Below are 16,398 nucleotides of genomic sequence, written 5' to 3' on the forward strand. Positions count from 1 at the left end.
ACGTTCAATGAGAGCCCTACTCGGGCTAGCGTTCTGGGTGCAGTTACTTCCAGAGGTGCTGATGAGTGCTTTCACACTTTCTACCTCTGGCTTGGACGGTGCTTAGAAAGTTGTTCGGAGAGTCTGTCTCCCTAAGATTTGACAGACTGACTGGGTAGTCGTTTGGCTTCCTCCTCTTCTGGTGGTAGGATACCTGGAGCAGGAGGTGCTACACAAAGAGCTGCCGGGACCTTCCTTCCATTGTTTAATCTGCTACTGCCTGCTTTTCCAGCATGTGGTTTATTCCTTAATGTTTATTGTGTTTATATTATTTTGCTTTATGCAACTACCATTGTTTTCACCAATTTACACTTCCTTAGGTGTTGCCAGTAAGTAAATTAGAAGGAGATGAAGTCAGTGGTTACATGGGATTTGTGTTTTCCCTGTTATCTGCTTCTGTAGCTGCTGGGCTGTGGATGGATGGATGCTGTTGAGAAGCTGGTAGAGTCCTCTGTGGGGCTGTCTTCCCCTTGCTGTAGAGAAAGGAGGATGTCTTGAAATGGAAGCAGCCTGCTTGGCATGTGTGCCCAGTATTGTACTGATGCGTCTGTTTGCAAGCGTTGTCCCTGGAAACAAGCCTTACGGTGGCTGTTTTCTGTCCACACAGGCTTAGTGGGGAAATCCAGCCCCGTTTACCTGGCTTCAGCAGAACCCTTCCTTCCTGGCATTTGCAAAGAGTTGATTGGCTCGTCATTAGAGCTTCTCGGACAGAGTGATGATGAAGAAGGCACCGTGGCGGACAGCCTGATGAGTAATTTCCTCAGAATCCACGATGGGGTACTGGCCGTGTCCAGAGCCCACGAAGAGCAGGACGAGGACAGTCAGTGTAACCGTAAGTGTCTGCGCTGACCTGCTCGTGGGCACTGCTGCATCCTACGCGTCCTCGGTGGAGTGGTCACCTCTGCCGTGAGTTGTCTGACGCTCGTGGTTGCGTGGCAAGCGTCTGTGAGCTCTTTTACTGGGAGGTCATTTCTGCTCATCACTTTTCTTCTTTCCAAGTGTTCACTGACCGAGCAAACCAGTCGCTTGCAGTCCAGGTGACAAGCGCGTTCGAGCAGGTTGCGGTGCTGACGGGACCCTGGCTGAGCGGCGTCCTCCCAGAGGCTGGCCGGGAGGCCCTGCCAGCTGAGCTGCGGCGGGAAGTGAGGACGCTGGGGGGCCGCTTGCAGCTGTTTCTGCAGGTAACGGGGCTGCAGGTCCCCCTTAGGACTCCTCTGCTCAGCAAGTGTTTGTTGACTTCCTCCCATTTGCGCCTCGCCCAGGACCACACCTCTAGGGTTTTCAGAAGCGCTTTCTGTGTGAAATCAGTAGACTGGATGTTTACTGACTTAATGAACTAGGACTTCCAGGGCTTACTGTGGGCCAGGCTGTGGCCGTGCTGTGTGGTTTATCAATGTTCACTCCTCTAGTTTTCGCTGCAGCCTCAGACGTGTGCACTGGTTTGTCCCCTTTTTAAGAAAGGAAGGGAGGGCCAGGGAGGATGTGTCCACTGTTCACCACTGCTAGGCCATAGCCTTGAGTCCAGAGTGCTCCTGACCCCCAGGGCCCCAGCGGGGCTGGGGAGGGGCGGGGCCTCGCTCTGGGCCTGGGAAGGGGGCGGGGCCTCGCTCTGGGGCTGGGAAAGGGGGCGGGGCCTCGCTCTGGGGCTGGGGAGGGGCGGGGCATCGTTCTGGTCAAAGGTGGTGAGTTAGTCACAAGCCTGCTGACCCAGGGCAAAGAGTATTTCTGTTGTCTCTTCCCTTAGATGAGGTTTGGTTGTAGGAAGATGTAAGATAGAAGCTTCCTTTCTCTCAAAACATCTGGAGGTGGGCTTGGCTGCCTTGGGGCCCCACTTCCTCCCGTGTAGCCTGTGGCTGGCCCGAGCTCCATGTCCACTCCATGGCAGGGCCCTGGGGAGGTCAGTGCGTGGGATGGGAGAGGGGACAAAGAATGTTGGGGCCTGGGGGGTCTTCATTCAAGGAGGTTTCTGGAAATGGTCATGTGACGTTTCTATTTCCACATCTTTGGCCGGAGCGTCATCACGTATGGAGCCGGGGTCCCTGGGACCTGCGTTTTTATTCAAGCAGCCATGTGCCCGGTGAGGATGGAGGAGGGGGAAGTGGGAGCAGAGGCCCTGAGTCTGCCGATGCCCAGACCTCCTCCGAGAGACGCCCACACATCCAGGGGGCCAAAGTGGAAACCCCGAGAGACAGCGAAGCTTCTAGATGTTGGCCAGATCCTCTGGTGCCTCCCAGGCCTTCCCAGTCCTCTCATCTAGTGGACACTTTGTCATGTCAGGCACCTCCTGGGAGGGGCTCTGCTGCACTGACTGTAGGGTATGGAGTCAGAGAAGGCGAGATTCAGAAAAAGAACGAGACCGGCACTTTACAGGAACAGATTGCCTTTAATGAGGCGAAAAGGGGCAGCAGTCAGATTAGTGAGCTGCTGCATTAACCCAAGAAAAGAGGAGGTATATATGGGCATATATGTGGAAAGCTACTGTCTTAAGGGGGCCTGTTCCTCTCCAAGGTTGTTCGGAGTAGTTATCTCTTAAATGGCTGGGGCAAGGAATTTTGGAGATCGGCCAGAGGCTGGACCAGCTGGGAGCTGGGCATAATCAACCTTAATTTTTTTTTCCTTCGGGTGACGGAGTTCTTTGTTTTCCATAGAATGGTGGGGAGGACCTGGAGGGGAGTTTTAACTCCAGGCTATTTTGAGCCATGTAACTCCTTCGCTGACTGCCGAGGCCTGCTCGTCTGTTGGTGCAGAAGCTGTTCGAGGGTCCCCTGTGTCCTCCTCTCGTCCTCACTGTCAGAGGCTGCACGCTCTCTGGTTCTGATCGGACTCTTGTGAAGCACAGCCACTGTGGCAGTGGGCGCAGAACCCGTTTTCTTTGGTCTTCTTGTCCTTGTCTCCCCTCATCATCTCAGGTATCTTGACACCTTGGGCCATTTTTGTCTTACAGGGATGCTCTTCGGATATTTCACCGATGGTCAAAGAGGCTCAAAAGCAAGTGATCCAAACCATACACCGAGCCGTCGCGTGCGTGGGGCGGTCAGCGGCTCTTACCGGGGACCGGCTGCACTTCCTGGAGAGCGGTGCTCACGGGGCCGCGGGCCTGCAGGTAACGGGCCATGCTCACTCGTGGTGACAGCCTTCGTCTCAGGGAGCAGCGTTTCCTGTCAAGGGGCCACGAAGCAGGAGAAGCATTTACTTTTCAGAGCTGCTCATACCTTACTAGTTTAGCAGAAGATGAAAGCTGTTACAGTCTGAGTGGATAAATGTACCCGATGATTTGGGATCCTGCCTGTACCTTCTGGGTCTTTGGCTTGATGGTTTCTGTCTGCTCTGGAGGGTGGGTGCTCAGCCAGCCAACACGGAGAGTGTATTCATAATTACATTGGCTTGTGATTCTAGAAAATGTGTGTTTGCTTTAATTATTCATGCTACTGAAAACACAGTGTTATATTAAAATGTTTGTTCTAGCCACATGGTGTCCTATCTAAGGTGACCAACACTCTTTACAATATATGTAGAATACAGAAGTACAGACTTGCTGTTTTTTTTTCCTTACATACTGTTCTTATTCTAGCTTTAGTTGAATTAATAAACTAGTAATGTATTACAGTGCTAAAATAAGCAGAATATTTAACTTAATTATTTGATAACTTAAAATATATATAGAAATTGAATTTGCCAGTTAACGCTTAAAAACTTTTTCTAGGATGATTTTGTGCGTGCCGTTTGTGATGGTGTAGACGTGGGAATAAAGAGTCTCCTCGATTCTGGACTAGAAGAAGCAGAAGAGCTTGCGCATGAACTCCTGAGGCAGAGTCCCCAGGATGAGGTAAGACAGACAAAGGAATGTCCTGTGGTACCAGAGAGGAGATGAAATTGGCTTCTAAAAATAGTTTAACTCAGTGAATGAGGTCTTTATAAATTTATATATTTTAGTTGGGTTATTTTTTATTGAAAAGGCTGTTGGCATCATCACTCCTGGTGATTACCCCAGTTTTACACCTGAGTCACGACAGCCGCTCTCGAGGTTAACTCTGTGTGGTTCCTGCCGTGGCAGTGGTTGTTGCCAGAGATTCAGCCTTGGATGAAACTGAGAGGATGGAGTGTGTCAGTGACCCCTAGTGGCCACGTTCCGCTTTTCTTTTTCCTCCTTTGATTGGGGCTCTGCTTTTCCACTTGAGAATGGGAACTACTGTTTATTTATTTAGTTTTGTTTTTATAATTTCTTTTTTTTATATAGTTTTATTTATTTTTTTATTTTTGGGTCTTTGTTGCCGCGTGGGCTTTCTCTAGTTGCGAGGAATGGGGGCTACTCTTCGTTGCAGTGTGTGGGCTTCTGGTTGCAGAGCACAGGGTCTAGGTGAGTGGGCTTCAGCAGCTGCGGCTTCCAGGTGCTAGAGCCGGGGCCCAGCAGTTGCGGCACACGAGCCTAGTCCTCCGCAGCATGTGGGATCCTCCCAGATCAGGGATCAAACCGGTGTCCCCTGCATTGCAAGATGGACGCTTAACCACTGGACCAGCAGGAAGACGGGTATCCACATTTAATGTGGGACCAGTGTGCAACTTATTTAGAAAGAAAATCCACTTCTGTGACTTAGACACTCTGGCTACTTACTTGTAGTCTCAGTAACTGAGCCCCAACCTCATGACTACTTGACGAAAACTCTTCTCCCTCGCAGATCCCATAGAATTCTAAACAGTTTTGGAGAAGGCAGTGGCAACCCACTCTAGTACTCTTGCCTGGAAAATCCCATGGATGGAGGAGCCTGGTGGGCTGCAATTCATGGGGTCGCAGAGAGTCAGACACGACTGAGTGACTTCACTTTCACTTTTCACTTTCATGCATTGGAGAAGGAAATGGCAACCCACTCCAGTGTTGTTGCCTAGAGAGTCCCAGGGACGGGGGAGCCTGGTGGGCTGCCGTCTATGGGGCCGCAGAGAGTCGGACACGACTGAAGTGACTTAGCAGCAGCAGCAAACAGTTATTTACCAACTAATCTATCAGGGAATTGCAACCAGTCCATCCTAAAGGAGATCAGTCCTGGGTGTTCATTGGAAGGACTGATGTTGAAGCTGAAACTCCAATGCTTTGGCCACCTCATGCAAAGAGCTGACTCATTGGAAAAGACCCTGATGCTGGGAAGGATTGGGGACAGGAGGAGAAGGGGATGACAGAGGATGAGATGGTTGAATGGCATCACCGACTCAATGGACATGAGTTTGAGTAAACTCTGGGAGTTGGTGATGGAGAGGGAGGCCTGGTGTGCTGTGATTCATGGGGTCGCAAAGAGTCGGACACGACTGAGCGACTGAACTGACTGACTGAACTGAAACAGTTATTTGTATAATATTTTAACATTCTCTGTAGGTTACCAAACAGATGAAAGCTAATGCCCTAGGACTGATCGAATCCCTCAGAAACCTCTTCGCTGAATGGAAAGCAGTAAGAGAAGCTCTTAATTGTTTTCGTGTTTGGTTTTGTTGAGTGTGTTTTTCATCTCACTGGGCTCCGGCGTGGATGTGCTTTTGTTTTAGTTTCTGTCGCTGGCTGGGGACTCCTCTCTGCCTGTTTACTGGAAGCAGGCAGGTGCGGGAGCTCTCAGGCATCTTCCTCTTGGTGTCTGACTTGGTTGGTTTAGTGATGGATGAAATAGTGTGCAGACACTGAGCGTATTAATGTGTCATGCCTGTTTGTTTCTGCTGCTGTCAGCTTTTGCTTGAATAATCACCATAGGCTAAAAAATTATGTTTAATAATCAGTATGCTCAAAGATTTTAAAATACAGGCAAATTAGACAAATTATTTTACTCATGTCACAGGTAAATAGAAAAATATAAACTAAATATGGAATCAAAATTTCTATAGCTTGAAAATGTTAAAATAAGCAGGAGATATAAAGTTGAACTCTTAAAAATTAAACAAATTTATCTTTTATGATAATTGGGTAGTAAACAGTAGGTACTATTTATTGTTTTATTTCATTTTCATAAAATAGGAAATTGGACTTTGATTTTTAAATTATTTAAAACTTTTTGTTTCTTTTGAATATATTTTGGTCTTGAAATTAAACTCACTGTCATTTTGAAGGTAAAATTCTGGCAATTAAAATTATTTTGACTGAGCTTTCCCTCCATGTAACCTATTATGTATTTTTTAAACTATGAACTTTTTTATGCAGAAAAGCTTCAGAACTCAAGTACAAGAAGAAAATTCTGAATGTGAAGATTTAAAGAAGATGATTAATCTTGCCCAAGAATTCTTGAAGTTAAAATGTGGCTTAGAGCAAACTATTCAAATTATTATTTCTGCTGTGAGAGGTATGTAGTGCAAATGGAATTTGTGGTTAATCAGGAGTTGACAGTTTGAGGAATCTCAAACATCTTCTCATTTCTAGTTTGATTCACTCACTGAGGCCTCATCAGTGCCCCTTGTTGGCATTGTTGACTTGTAGGAACTTGTATGATTGAATTCCCACTTAACATCTGTAAGTTCCTCTGCCTAGACTACTAGATCCTGAAGAACAAGTTGCTTACTTAACAGATGCACTGAATGCCCTTAAGTTGCCTGGAGTTGTCCCAGTGGGTCACTTGGCTAGACGTCTCGGGTCACATCTCGGAGCCGACTCCCTGGGGAGGACGGCGAGGTGACCCCCTCTCCCCTCTCCTCGCACAGGGCGCCGCGGGGACCTGGCCCTCCTCCGGGACTGTGTGCAGCGTCTGTGCAGCTCGGCCCAGGGTCTCCATGGTGACCGGAGCGGGAGCCCTGAGGACAGCAGGGCCCGAGCCGGCCACCAGGAGCTGGAGTCTCGCGCCACCTCACTGCTCTTGGGTTTTGAATTTGAAGAAGGACCTGGTTTGTGGGGGCCCTGGGAAGCTTGCAATCAGGGTCCCAGAGCAGCAGGACGAGAGCAGCCTGGGTCGGACAGGCCCGGCCCCCAGAGGACCCGAGGAGTGCCCAAGCGGGTGTACGAGCTCCCGGGCCCGGCCCTGCGCGGCTCAGAGCAGGGTGTGCTGCCCCCCCGGGAGGGCGCCAGGGAGGGGTCTCCTCCCGCCAGAGGGCAGTGAGCCCACTCCAGAGCCGGCCAGTCTGTGGGCGGCCTCCTCCTGGGTGTTGACGCTGATTTCAGATGCCTGAATATGCAGCCCCAGGCTTCCCTGCAGACAATGTAAGACAGGTACTTACCATGTCAGAGTCTCGTGGCAATCGGATAGAATTGGGATTCAAAACCAAGTGAGTGGTCCTTGTTCATTGCCTGGAAATGTCGATGTTCGTCTTTAACACGGGTGTGCAGTCTCGGGCTGGCTCACTAGCCTGTGTGTAATGGTTCTTATGGGGACTGTGGTGACTGAGGATAAGTTATTTCCTGTGAGTGGACACCTTCATGCCTCTATCTTCACTCCCTTGTAAATACAATAGCTACGATGAGTTTTATGGTGAAGCTGCCAAAGCAAGTCTAACCAGGGCAGCTTAACCTGCCTTGTTGAATCGACAACCCTTTTCTTGAAAGATTAACTGGTTGCCATTCTGAATGGTGTGTTCAGGACACAGTTTCCTTTTTCTTTGCAAATTATGAGTAGCTTCCTAATATAGTATAATTTATATTAATAACCTGGTTTGCTGGCATGCCAGCTCATTCTTTATCTGCCAGGGGCTTCATGTTAGGGGCTGTGTGAATGTAACTTCAAACCGATTGAATATTAGTTCAACTATTGGATGGGGTTGGGGAATCAGAGGCCAGGTCTTCTCTTGATAACTCTTGTCTGATGAAGACATAGGGAGTTTGTACATGATTTGATGAAGATTTAAGACCCTTATTATATCTCTGAACTTAAAAAAACCTTTATCTACAATCAGGTAATAGAGGTCATATTGCACTTTGGGGCTCATCCCTCAAGGAGATTGTCTGACATTTTCGGCTGCAGAAATGTGTGTAAACTGAAGAGATACCCAGTGGCCTGGCGTGGGTGAGGTCGAGCAGGTCTTGGGCAAGAATTATTTTGAGTAACCGGATCTCCCCCTTGTCTCCCGCACGTGCAGACACTCTGTGAGCCTGGAACGGCTGTGGGAGTTGGTGCCGGGGTGCCTTGGATGGCTTTTTCGTTAGGCAGAGTTATTCTCACACAGCGACTGGTTCTTTCTTATGATGCTAATGAACCATGTGTTTTCAGGTGCTTTAAAACGGTGCAGTTTAAAAAATGTGCTTTTGTTTTCTTTTTTCTTTTATTTTTGGCATTTGAGCTTGTATTCGCTCTGAGGGTCCATATGTGTTTGTCACAGTCAATGCTCTGCCAAGTGGCTCTTCGCTGTCAGGTTTTAGGAAGAGCAGGTGTAGAGACAAGGACCTCTCCTGAAGGTTGTTCCTCTTGGAGGAACTTCCTACGGTATTACTTTGGTAGTTTTTATCTTGATGTTCACTATTTAATCCTTTCTGCTTTCTAAACTCAGGACTTCATTGGTCAGTAACCTTTTAATGTCTTTGTAAAATTTTGTATATACATATATTTATACCGTGGATTGTTACACAATATTTAAACCAACTTTGGTAAGTATATTTCCTGTTGGAATCATGTGCTGTGCTGATGAGATGTGTTATAATAAATGGATGGCTGTGGAAAGTTGCCTCTTGGTCTGTGGTCTCGCTCCTGTCCATGAAGTCGGTGTCTGACTTTCCCATTGCCAGTCATGTGACCCTGTCCCGTGCCCAGCAGGTCGCCCTCAGGGAGGTCCCGCCTCGTGTGGACGGTCACTGCCAGTGTCAGAGCCAGCCCCACTCCACTGCCCTCCTCATCCTGGCCCGTGAGCTGGACACCAGCCCCACTGCCCGTCCTCCACGGAGACCCCCCACCTGCCCCTGATCTGCGCTCCCTCAGGCCGGGGAGCTCGGCCCAGGGCCCACGTTGTCCAGGGCCCCCGTCACTCCCGGGCCTGCGTCACTCCCAGCCTCCCATCACTCCCGGGCCCCGCGTCACTCCCCGTCACTCCCGGGCCCCCATCACTCCCCGTGCGTCACTCCCCGTCACTCCCAGCCTCCCATCACTCCCGGGCCCCCATCACTCCCGCGTCACTCCCGGGCCCCGCGTCCCTCCCCGTCACTCCCGGGCCCCCATCACTCCCCGGCCTGCGTCACTCCCCGTCACTCCCAGCCTCCCATCACTCCCGGGCCCCCATCACTCCCCGTCACTCCCGGGCCCCGCGTCACTCCCCGTCACTCCCAGCCTCCCATCACTCCCGGGCCCCGCGTCACTCCCCGTCACTCCCAGCCTCCCATCACTCCCGGGCCCCCATCACTCCCCGTCACTCCCGGGTCCGCGTCACTCCCCGTCACTCCCGGGTCCGCGTCACTCCCGGGCTCCGTCACTCCCCGTCACTCCTGGGCCCCTGCCTGCTCTGCCCCGCGCCACCCTCCAGGACACTCTTCTTAGTCTCTGAGCTTATCTCCTCGACTCCCCTGAAGAAGTGCCTCCAGGATGACGCCCAGTCACACGCGGCTCACTCCCGCCGCCAGCCTCGCGGAGCTCAGTCTGCGCATCCCGCGCGGAGCCCTTGCGCCCGGCCTCGGGTTGGTGACACGGGAACCTCCCTCCTCCTCCCCAGCTCGTCCGGGCCTGCCCGTCCCTCAGATCTGGAAGTCTCTCCATCTTGTTCCCTGAGCGCTGGTGATGGGCGGGCAGGGCCCCGAGACGCCGGGAGACAGCGGCCTTGGGCCCTCGGGAGGGACGATGGGTCACTGCAGCGGTGAGGCGGCTTGGCCGGGCCGCAGGCCCCCCACCCACAGGCTGAGACACGCGAGGTCTGACCTCGGAAACGGCGGGCAATTGGCCCGCTCTGGGCAGCGTGAACGCCGCTGCAGGGGAACTGCGCGTGCGCGCCTGCGGGTCGCGGAGACCTGGAGCAAGGTCCGCCGGGACTGGGCGTGGCCTGAGGCGGGGACTCGGGGCGAGGCCAAGCGGGAAGGCGGGGCCTGGGGCGGGGGCTAGGGGCGTGGCCAGACGGGGCCTGGGGCGGGGCGTCTCACGGGCCATCAGGTCCTGGCCCCACAGCCTGGACCTTGCGCGGTTAAGCCGGGAAATGATCTCAAATTTGGACTCTAGGAGCATCCCTCCGTGTGGGGGACAGGGCGTGGGGTGGAATGGCTGGGGGTTGTTCTCCAGGACGCCTGGGCCAGGGTCACTCACTGTCAGCTGGACAGTGAGTGGGTCTTGGAAACGTTCAGGGGGGCAAATGGACCGGATGTGGTGACCTAGTGAAGGGGGAACTCAGGGAACGGAGGGAGAAGACTGGAGTCCAGGTGTTGGGCCAGGCGGCAGGTGGGTGGGCACGTTTCCTGGGATAGGAAACAGAGGCGAGGCTGTGGGGAGGTGGGCTTGCTCGTCACAGCTGCCGTGACAGGTACCCCACACCTGGCGGCTGAAACAAAGGGAACTTAGTGTCTCACAGTCTCACTGCCGTTCTGGGTATCATCACGAGAGCATCAGCTGTAAGACATTCACGGTTTAAATGTCTTCTCATTTTTTATCCACACTTGGTGAGACATACTCCCTGGCAAGCTCAGTTTTCTTCAAGTTGACTTTTTAATTGAAGCATGACAAATACATAAAATGCACAGATCATGTGTCCTGCAAGGATTTTCACCATGGGAAGACATCAGTGTAGCCACGACCTCGATAAAGAAACAGAATGCCACAGACACCCAGAGACCCTCCACATGCCCACTCCTCTCATTGCCCCCAAAAGGTGACCACCACCTGACTTGTGACACTGTCCTTAGTTGTGACGGTTTGACCTCGTACAGATGGAGCTGCACCTGTGAGCTCTTTAGAGTCTGCCTTCTGCTCACTGTTACGTTTGTGACTAGCAGCTGGTCGCTCCTTTTCACTGCTGTATAGTAGTCCACCATGTGACCATATCACAACTTATATGCATGTGGGTGAACTGACCACCCCGCTTCCACCCTGGGTCCCGTATCCTTGGGCCCGTAAATTTTCAATGCCTTCCCCGTGAGGCTGGGTGAATTCCCTGCCACGGCTGTGGTCGTCTGACTGCCTTTGGCCAAGAGGACAATAGCAGAAGTGATGTACAGCCTTGGAGAAGTGCTGTGAAGGTGGGCTGGTTAGCTCTTGTACGACCACCGTCGCTCCGGGACTTGCACGTGCAGGCTGTTTGCAGGAGGAGGATGAGAGGGGCTTGATGCAGAGGCTCCATCCCCGCCAATCCGGACCACCTGGCAGAATATTACTGATTCATGAGCTAAAACAAGTGCCACCGCCGCTGCAGAGCCTGTGCACAGCTGACCCCGTGTTCCACCGTGCCCCACAGCCTGTCCCCTTGGCAGACAGCTTATTCCCTGGCTTTGGTTATCATAGTAATAATGACACGGACCTCCTTGAACCTGTCTGCTGGTGCACACACCTACAGTTCCCCAAATGGCTCAACGTTTTAAAATTGAATAGAAGAAAGAGATAGAATGCAATTTCCTTTAACAAGTTTATTATAAAAATATACTGTATTCTCCAAAGTAAAAGTTAGGCCTTTGGTTTCATCCAAACCTCTAGAAAGATGCGTGTTAATTGCAGACCATCAGCCCTAACAGCGGAGGTCGGTGGTTAAGCACTCTGCCTGCGGCTGCCCGCTTGCCTGTAGACAGGAGGGGCTGGTGGGAGTGGGGTCCCGGGGTCCACGTGGGGCTTCTCTCTGCCCCTACAGGCTGCACCTGACTGGTGCTCCCGGTGGGTGCGCTCGTGGGGACCGCCTGCCACCGTGCACCCCCAGCGGCCCCCAGCTCCCTGTCACCCCGGGAGCAGGGCCTCCCTGAAGCATGGCCCCTACAGATCCGCCGAGCGAGCTGCGGCCCCGTCACCTCTTCGTGTGACTCCACGGAGGCGATAACGCGGGAGAGCCACACTGTGTGAGCTGTGGGGTCCAGGAGCTCAGGTCAAGAGAGAAAGGTGGGCTCAGGTTGGACTGATGTGGCTGTGAGTGGTGTTTCATGATACAAAGTTTATCTCTGATTTAGAAAGGAATTCCTTGTGGGCAACAACTCAGGTTCAGGCTAAGAGAGGTGGACGGGGTAGACATCCATAACTCTTGGAAGATATATTACTGTTCTTGACACTTTCATTTCATTTTGCAGTATGCCAGTCGGGGGCATACAAAATCGGCCTGTAAGCAGAGTTTTGCAGCCGCCAGGGGGATCAATGGAGGCTGAGTGCTGGCTCTGCCCCCTCTGTTTCGGTGGCTGGAGCTGCGTACTCGGACGGACGGCCTTGCTCTTGACCTCATGTTTAGATAACAGAGTGGCAGTCAGGATGCATAAAGTGTTAACAGCTCCCACGAGACTTTGGACCTCAGGAAACCCGTTGTGTTTAGGCAGAGGGGGAACAGGGATGTCTGATGACCAGGAGCCAAGAGTTGGCTGGAATAAATCGGGACCCAAGTTGGGGGAGGTGTAGCTGCCTTTGTTGTTCAGGAGAGAAGAGGCTTTGTTCTGTGCAGCTCCCGCTAGACGTGGATGGAATGTTCCGGTGACTTGAGAGTTGTGCCCGACTTCCTTAAACATAAAAGCGAGGCTCAGTGCTTACTACTCATCCGTTATCTCACTGAATCCTCACAACAGCCTTGCAAATTTAGCTACTATTCTCTCTCTCTCAAAGTTGAGAAAAGTGAAGTACAAAATGGTTGAGTGAAAAAAAAAAAAAAAAATGGTTGAGTGACTTGCCCAAGGTCACAGAGCTGGTAAATGATGAATGCAAGTGGTCTGGATCCAGACATTCTGCTCTGGATCACTGAGGGGGGCTGAAACAGGACTGCCCATCAGTACCACCCACCCGGGAAGATTTTAAAAACTATTAACCCCTAAGCCCTGATGCCAGAGATGTTTTATTTAGTTGGCATGGAGTGGGAATGTCCATTGTTGTTTCTCAGTCACTCAGTTGTGTCTGACTCTTTGCGACCCCATAGACTGCAGCACACCAGACCTCCCTGTCCATCACTAACTCCCGGAGCCTGCTCAAACTCATGTCCATTGAGTCAGTGATGCCATCCAACCATCTCATCCTCTGTTGTCCCCTTCTTCCGCCTTCAGTCTTTCCCAGCATCAGGGTCTTTTCCAGTGAGTTGGCTGGGCCCCCACTGTGGTTCTCACCCAGGGACTCTCGATGCCGCCCCAGCCTGGCTCTCCCTGGCTGAGGGCGCAAATCCACATGCAGACCAAATTCAGGATGGCACCCGATCAGCTCCTTCACACGTCCACTTGGCATACGCAGAGAGAATCAGGAAGCAGCCATTCTTCTGTGGGTTTTCTATTTAACTAGTGCAGAACAAGAGTATAAATCAACACACCCGCAGTGCACATCCTTTTGAGTGTATTAATGTTTCTAATATAGTTGAAGCACCAGAAATCATCTGAAAGTGACCATTCCATTCTCAGTGCTAATATAGATCGTAGATCACTCCAAATAACACTTGATTTTAGCCCAAAGCTTTTGACCCTATTAACATTTAAACACTGGATGGGATTATAAAATACATATGTGTAATTTCAGAAGCTGAAACTGATAAGCTTTTTAAAATATGATTGAATACTGGTAAAATGTATGTGAGATCTTAACTTCGTCACAGGCAGCTGTTTTGTATAAAAGGTTATACATTTAATGTCACAGACCTGTTAAGTGTTGTGTCAGATAATGACAATGCTGTGGAGAAAATCAAATCGATTGGGGGGGGTGGAAGGTGCCGGCGTGGTGAGGGTGGGGTTGTGTTCCATGCCACAAGTGAGGCACGAGGGAGGCCTTGCTTGTGGGGAGCTGTGAGCAGAGACCCCAGGACATGCTGAGGCTGAGTAAGGCCCGGGGCAGTGAGGGGCCTGGGGATCGGGGTGGGGGTGAGCCCAGGAGGGGCGGGAAAGGAAAGTGTGGTAAGAGGAAGGGCAGTCTGCGGAGGAAGGAGGGGCGTGGGGTTGGGGAGAGCCCCCCACCATGCAGCCCCAGGGGGTGCAGAGGCCCTTGGGTCTGCTTGCAGGAGGCGCAAGGACGAGGGGAGTCCCAGGCTGTCAGACTGGGAGAGGTGTCTTACCACTGCGTCCTGCACACATACACATGCATGCACACGCATGTGCATGCACACACGTGCACACCTGCAGGCACACACGTGCAGGCACACACACGTGCACGCGCAGACACAGGCAGATTCCACTGCAGGTACCAGGTTTCAGCCCCCACCGCGGCGCGACCTTCCAGGTGGGTCCCCACCGAGGGCCGTGGGCAGCTGGGGAATCAGGGCTGCCCAGCCTCAGCCCAGGCCCCCCACCCCCGTGGCTCCTAGAGCAGCCTGCTTCACGGGCGCCTGGAGGAGCGGGATTCACATCTGTAAACACGGGCTGTGGAAGGCCTGCCCTGTGAGTCTCTAGAGCCAGCCTGTGGGGCCGTGGACGGTTCTGAATCCAGTTCCAGACCAGACCCGGGGCCGTGGGTAACTCCTCAGCCCAGGTGACCCAGGGCCATGCACCAGACCTTGACCACTCCAGGCCTGGCTTCCAGAACTCCAGGTCAGAGCGGAGGTGCTGGGGGCCAGCGTTGTGGGGTTGCAGGCCTCGCGAGCGGCCCCCCTTGGCTGATTCACACCAGCACGGCTTCCACCAGCTCCTGGTAGGTGACCAAGCGGCTGGCACTCGGCTGGTGGGCACGAGCCGAGCTCCCGGCTCCGGGCAGACAGGGGAGCCTCCATCACCCTGTGTGTTGCAGGAGTCGCCCTGAACTCCCACCCCACTGTCTGTTGAGACGCGAACGTGTCCCCGGCCCTGTGTCCTGTCCTGTGACCCAGCGCTAGCAGCAATGCTATCCCATGCATTTGCTTCAGATCATTGTAAGGACGTTTTCAGGTTTATAGCAATTACTCCCATCTGGGTATAAAAGTTTGGTCACATGGTCCTTGCAAACACATTGCTCCTTTGGCATTGAAGAGTGGTCGAGGATTCACATGTTTATATACCAACACTCAAAATACTGCGGGAAAATACATACAAAATGTCAAGTCTAGTTAAAGTTCATGTGACATTTCCAAGAAGCACTGTCAGGGAGCAAAGTTACTGTGCGTCTGGAGACACCTGGATACATTCGGACCTTGTCGGTCGCGTGATCAGCCAGAAACACACGCGCCCTTCCGAAGGTTCACGCTCTATTTTACATATGCTTAGCATTTTCTAGGTTAGTCTCTTTGCCTCCAAAGTACACAGGCAATTATCAGAAAGTTCACTGGTTTCTGTACAGAAACAGCTAGTGTTTCCGTTCTTTTTGTTTTGTTTCGCTTTGCATCTCATCACAGAAAGTTGAGAATAAGCACAGTAATGCTCCTGCAGTTGACTCAGCAGGTAGGAGGCTGCCGTCTCGGCGGTTGGTTTCCTTGCCTTTCTCCTGAGTAGAACGTGAAGTATTGGGGCTGACACCCTTTAATCTGCCGGCCCCCAAGCATAATCCCAGTAATAGCCGTCGGAACATGCTCACGCTGTGACGTAATGGATGCTTGACTCCCGGGGTATTTTCTAAATCCTCCAGCAGGAATGGTCTCCTTTAGAGCTGCAGTGGTTTATGCAAAGAGACTTGCCTCCTGGATTGTCCCCTGAGCTGTGAGCGAGTGCCCAGCATCACAGAAGCATGTGGGGAAGAGGCCTTTGCAGGGACGCCCTTCCGTGAAAGCGCGCAGCCAGGGAACCTGAGAACTCCGGGGTTTGCCTTCGCCTCTTGGTCTATAGAGCTGACTTCAGAACAGATTTGTGTAGAGAAAAGGCAGGGCCCCAGACATGAGGCAGCTTTCGGGGAACCAGCGCTGGTCCTGGTGGGGCCTGGCATGCCTGCCAGACCCTTCCCGGCTCTGACGCTGTTCTTCAAGACGTGCCCCCTCCAGCTTCCCAGGGTCAGAAATGACGGCCTCTCAACTGGTGCTGGCTGCCACTGCTTTTTTTTTTTTTTAATATTGATTAATTTGGCCGCTCTGGGCCTTAGCTGTGGCACGAAGATCTCCGGTCTTGATTGGGGTCTGTGGGATCCAGTTCCCTGATTAGGGATCAAACCCGAACTGCCTCAGGAGAGTGGGGTCTTGGCCACTGGGCACCAGGGGAGTCCCCGTTGCTGGCTTCTGTGTCCCTAGGCAGTGTGATCACAGGGAGGCACACCCCCAAAATCAGAAAATGGGCGAAGCACTAGAGTGAAAAGACAGACAACCAGGACAGGACTTCATTTTGTTCTGTCTTATTTGATAGAATCCAAGTGTTTCTAAATTGTCGATTTTTTAAAAATTTTTTAAAAATACTTTAATTTTTACTATACATACTTTTCTATGGATTAGTCCTTCCAGGCTCAAAAATTTTGT

At 52.0% G+C, this 16,398-nt stretch overlaps 1 protein-coding gene across 2 annotated transcripts in view; it reads left to right on the forward strand.

Annotated features, from left to right (window-relative positions):
- KIF14 (kinesin family member 14) overlaps nucleotides 1–8,654 on the forward strand; it is a 43,592-nt gene extending 34,938 nt beyond the window's left edge. For both annotated transcript variants that reach the window (XM_043485762.1, XM_043485763.1), the window contains exons 24-30: nucleotides 647–871; nucleotides 1,039–1,220; nucleotides 2,984–3,142; nucleotides 3,743–3,865; nucleotides 5,405–5,479; nucleotides 6,215–6,353; nucleotides 6,709–8,654. In XM_043485762.1, coding sequence (XP_043341697.1) covers nucleotides 647–871; nucleotides 1,039–1,220; nucleotides 2,984–3,142; nucleotides 3,743–3,865; nucleotides 5,405–5,479; nucleotides 6,215–6,353; nucleotides 6,709–7,100 — 1,295 coding nt within the window. In that variant the 3' untranslated portion in view covers nucleotides 7,101–8,654. The remainder of the gene's footprint in view (nucleotides 1–646; nucleotides 872–1,038; nucleotides 1,221–2,983; nucleotides 3,143–3,742; nucleotides 3,866–5,404; nucleotides 5,480–6,214; nucleotides 6,354–6,708) is intronic.
- The last annotated feature ends 7,744 nt before the right edge of the window (nucleotides 8,655–16,398 follow it).

This window comes from Cervus canadensis, chromosome 13 (genome assembly GCF_019320065.1).
Source record: "Cervus canadensis isolate Bull #8, Minnesota chromosome 13, ASM1932006v1, whole genome shotgun sequence".
NCBI lineage: Eukaryota > Metazoa > Chordata > Mammalia > Artiodactyla > Cervidae > Cervus > Cervus canadensis.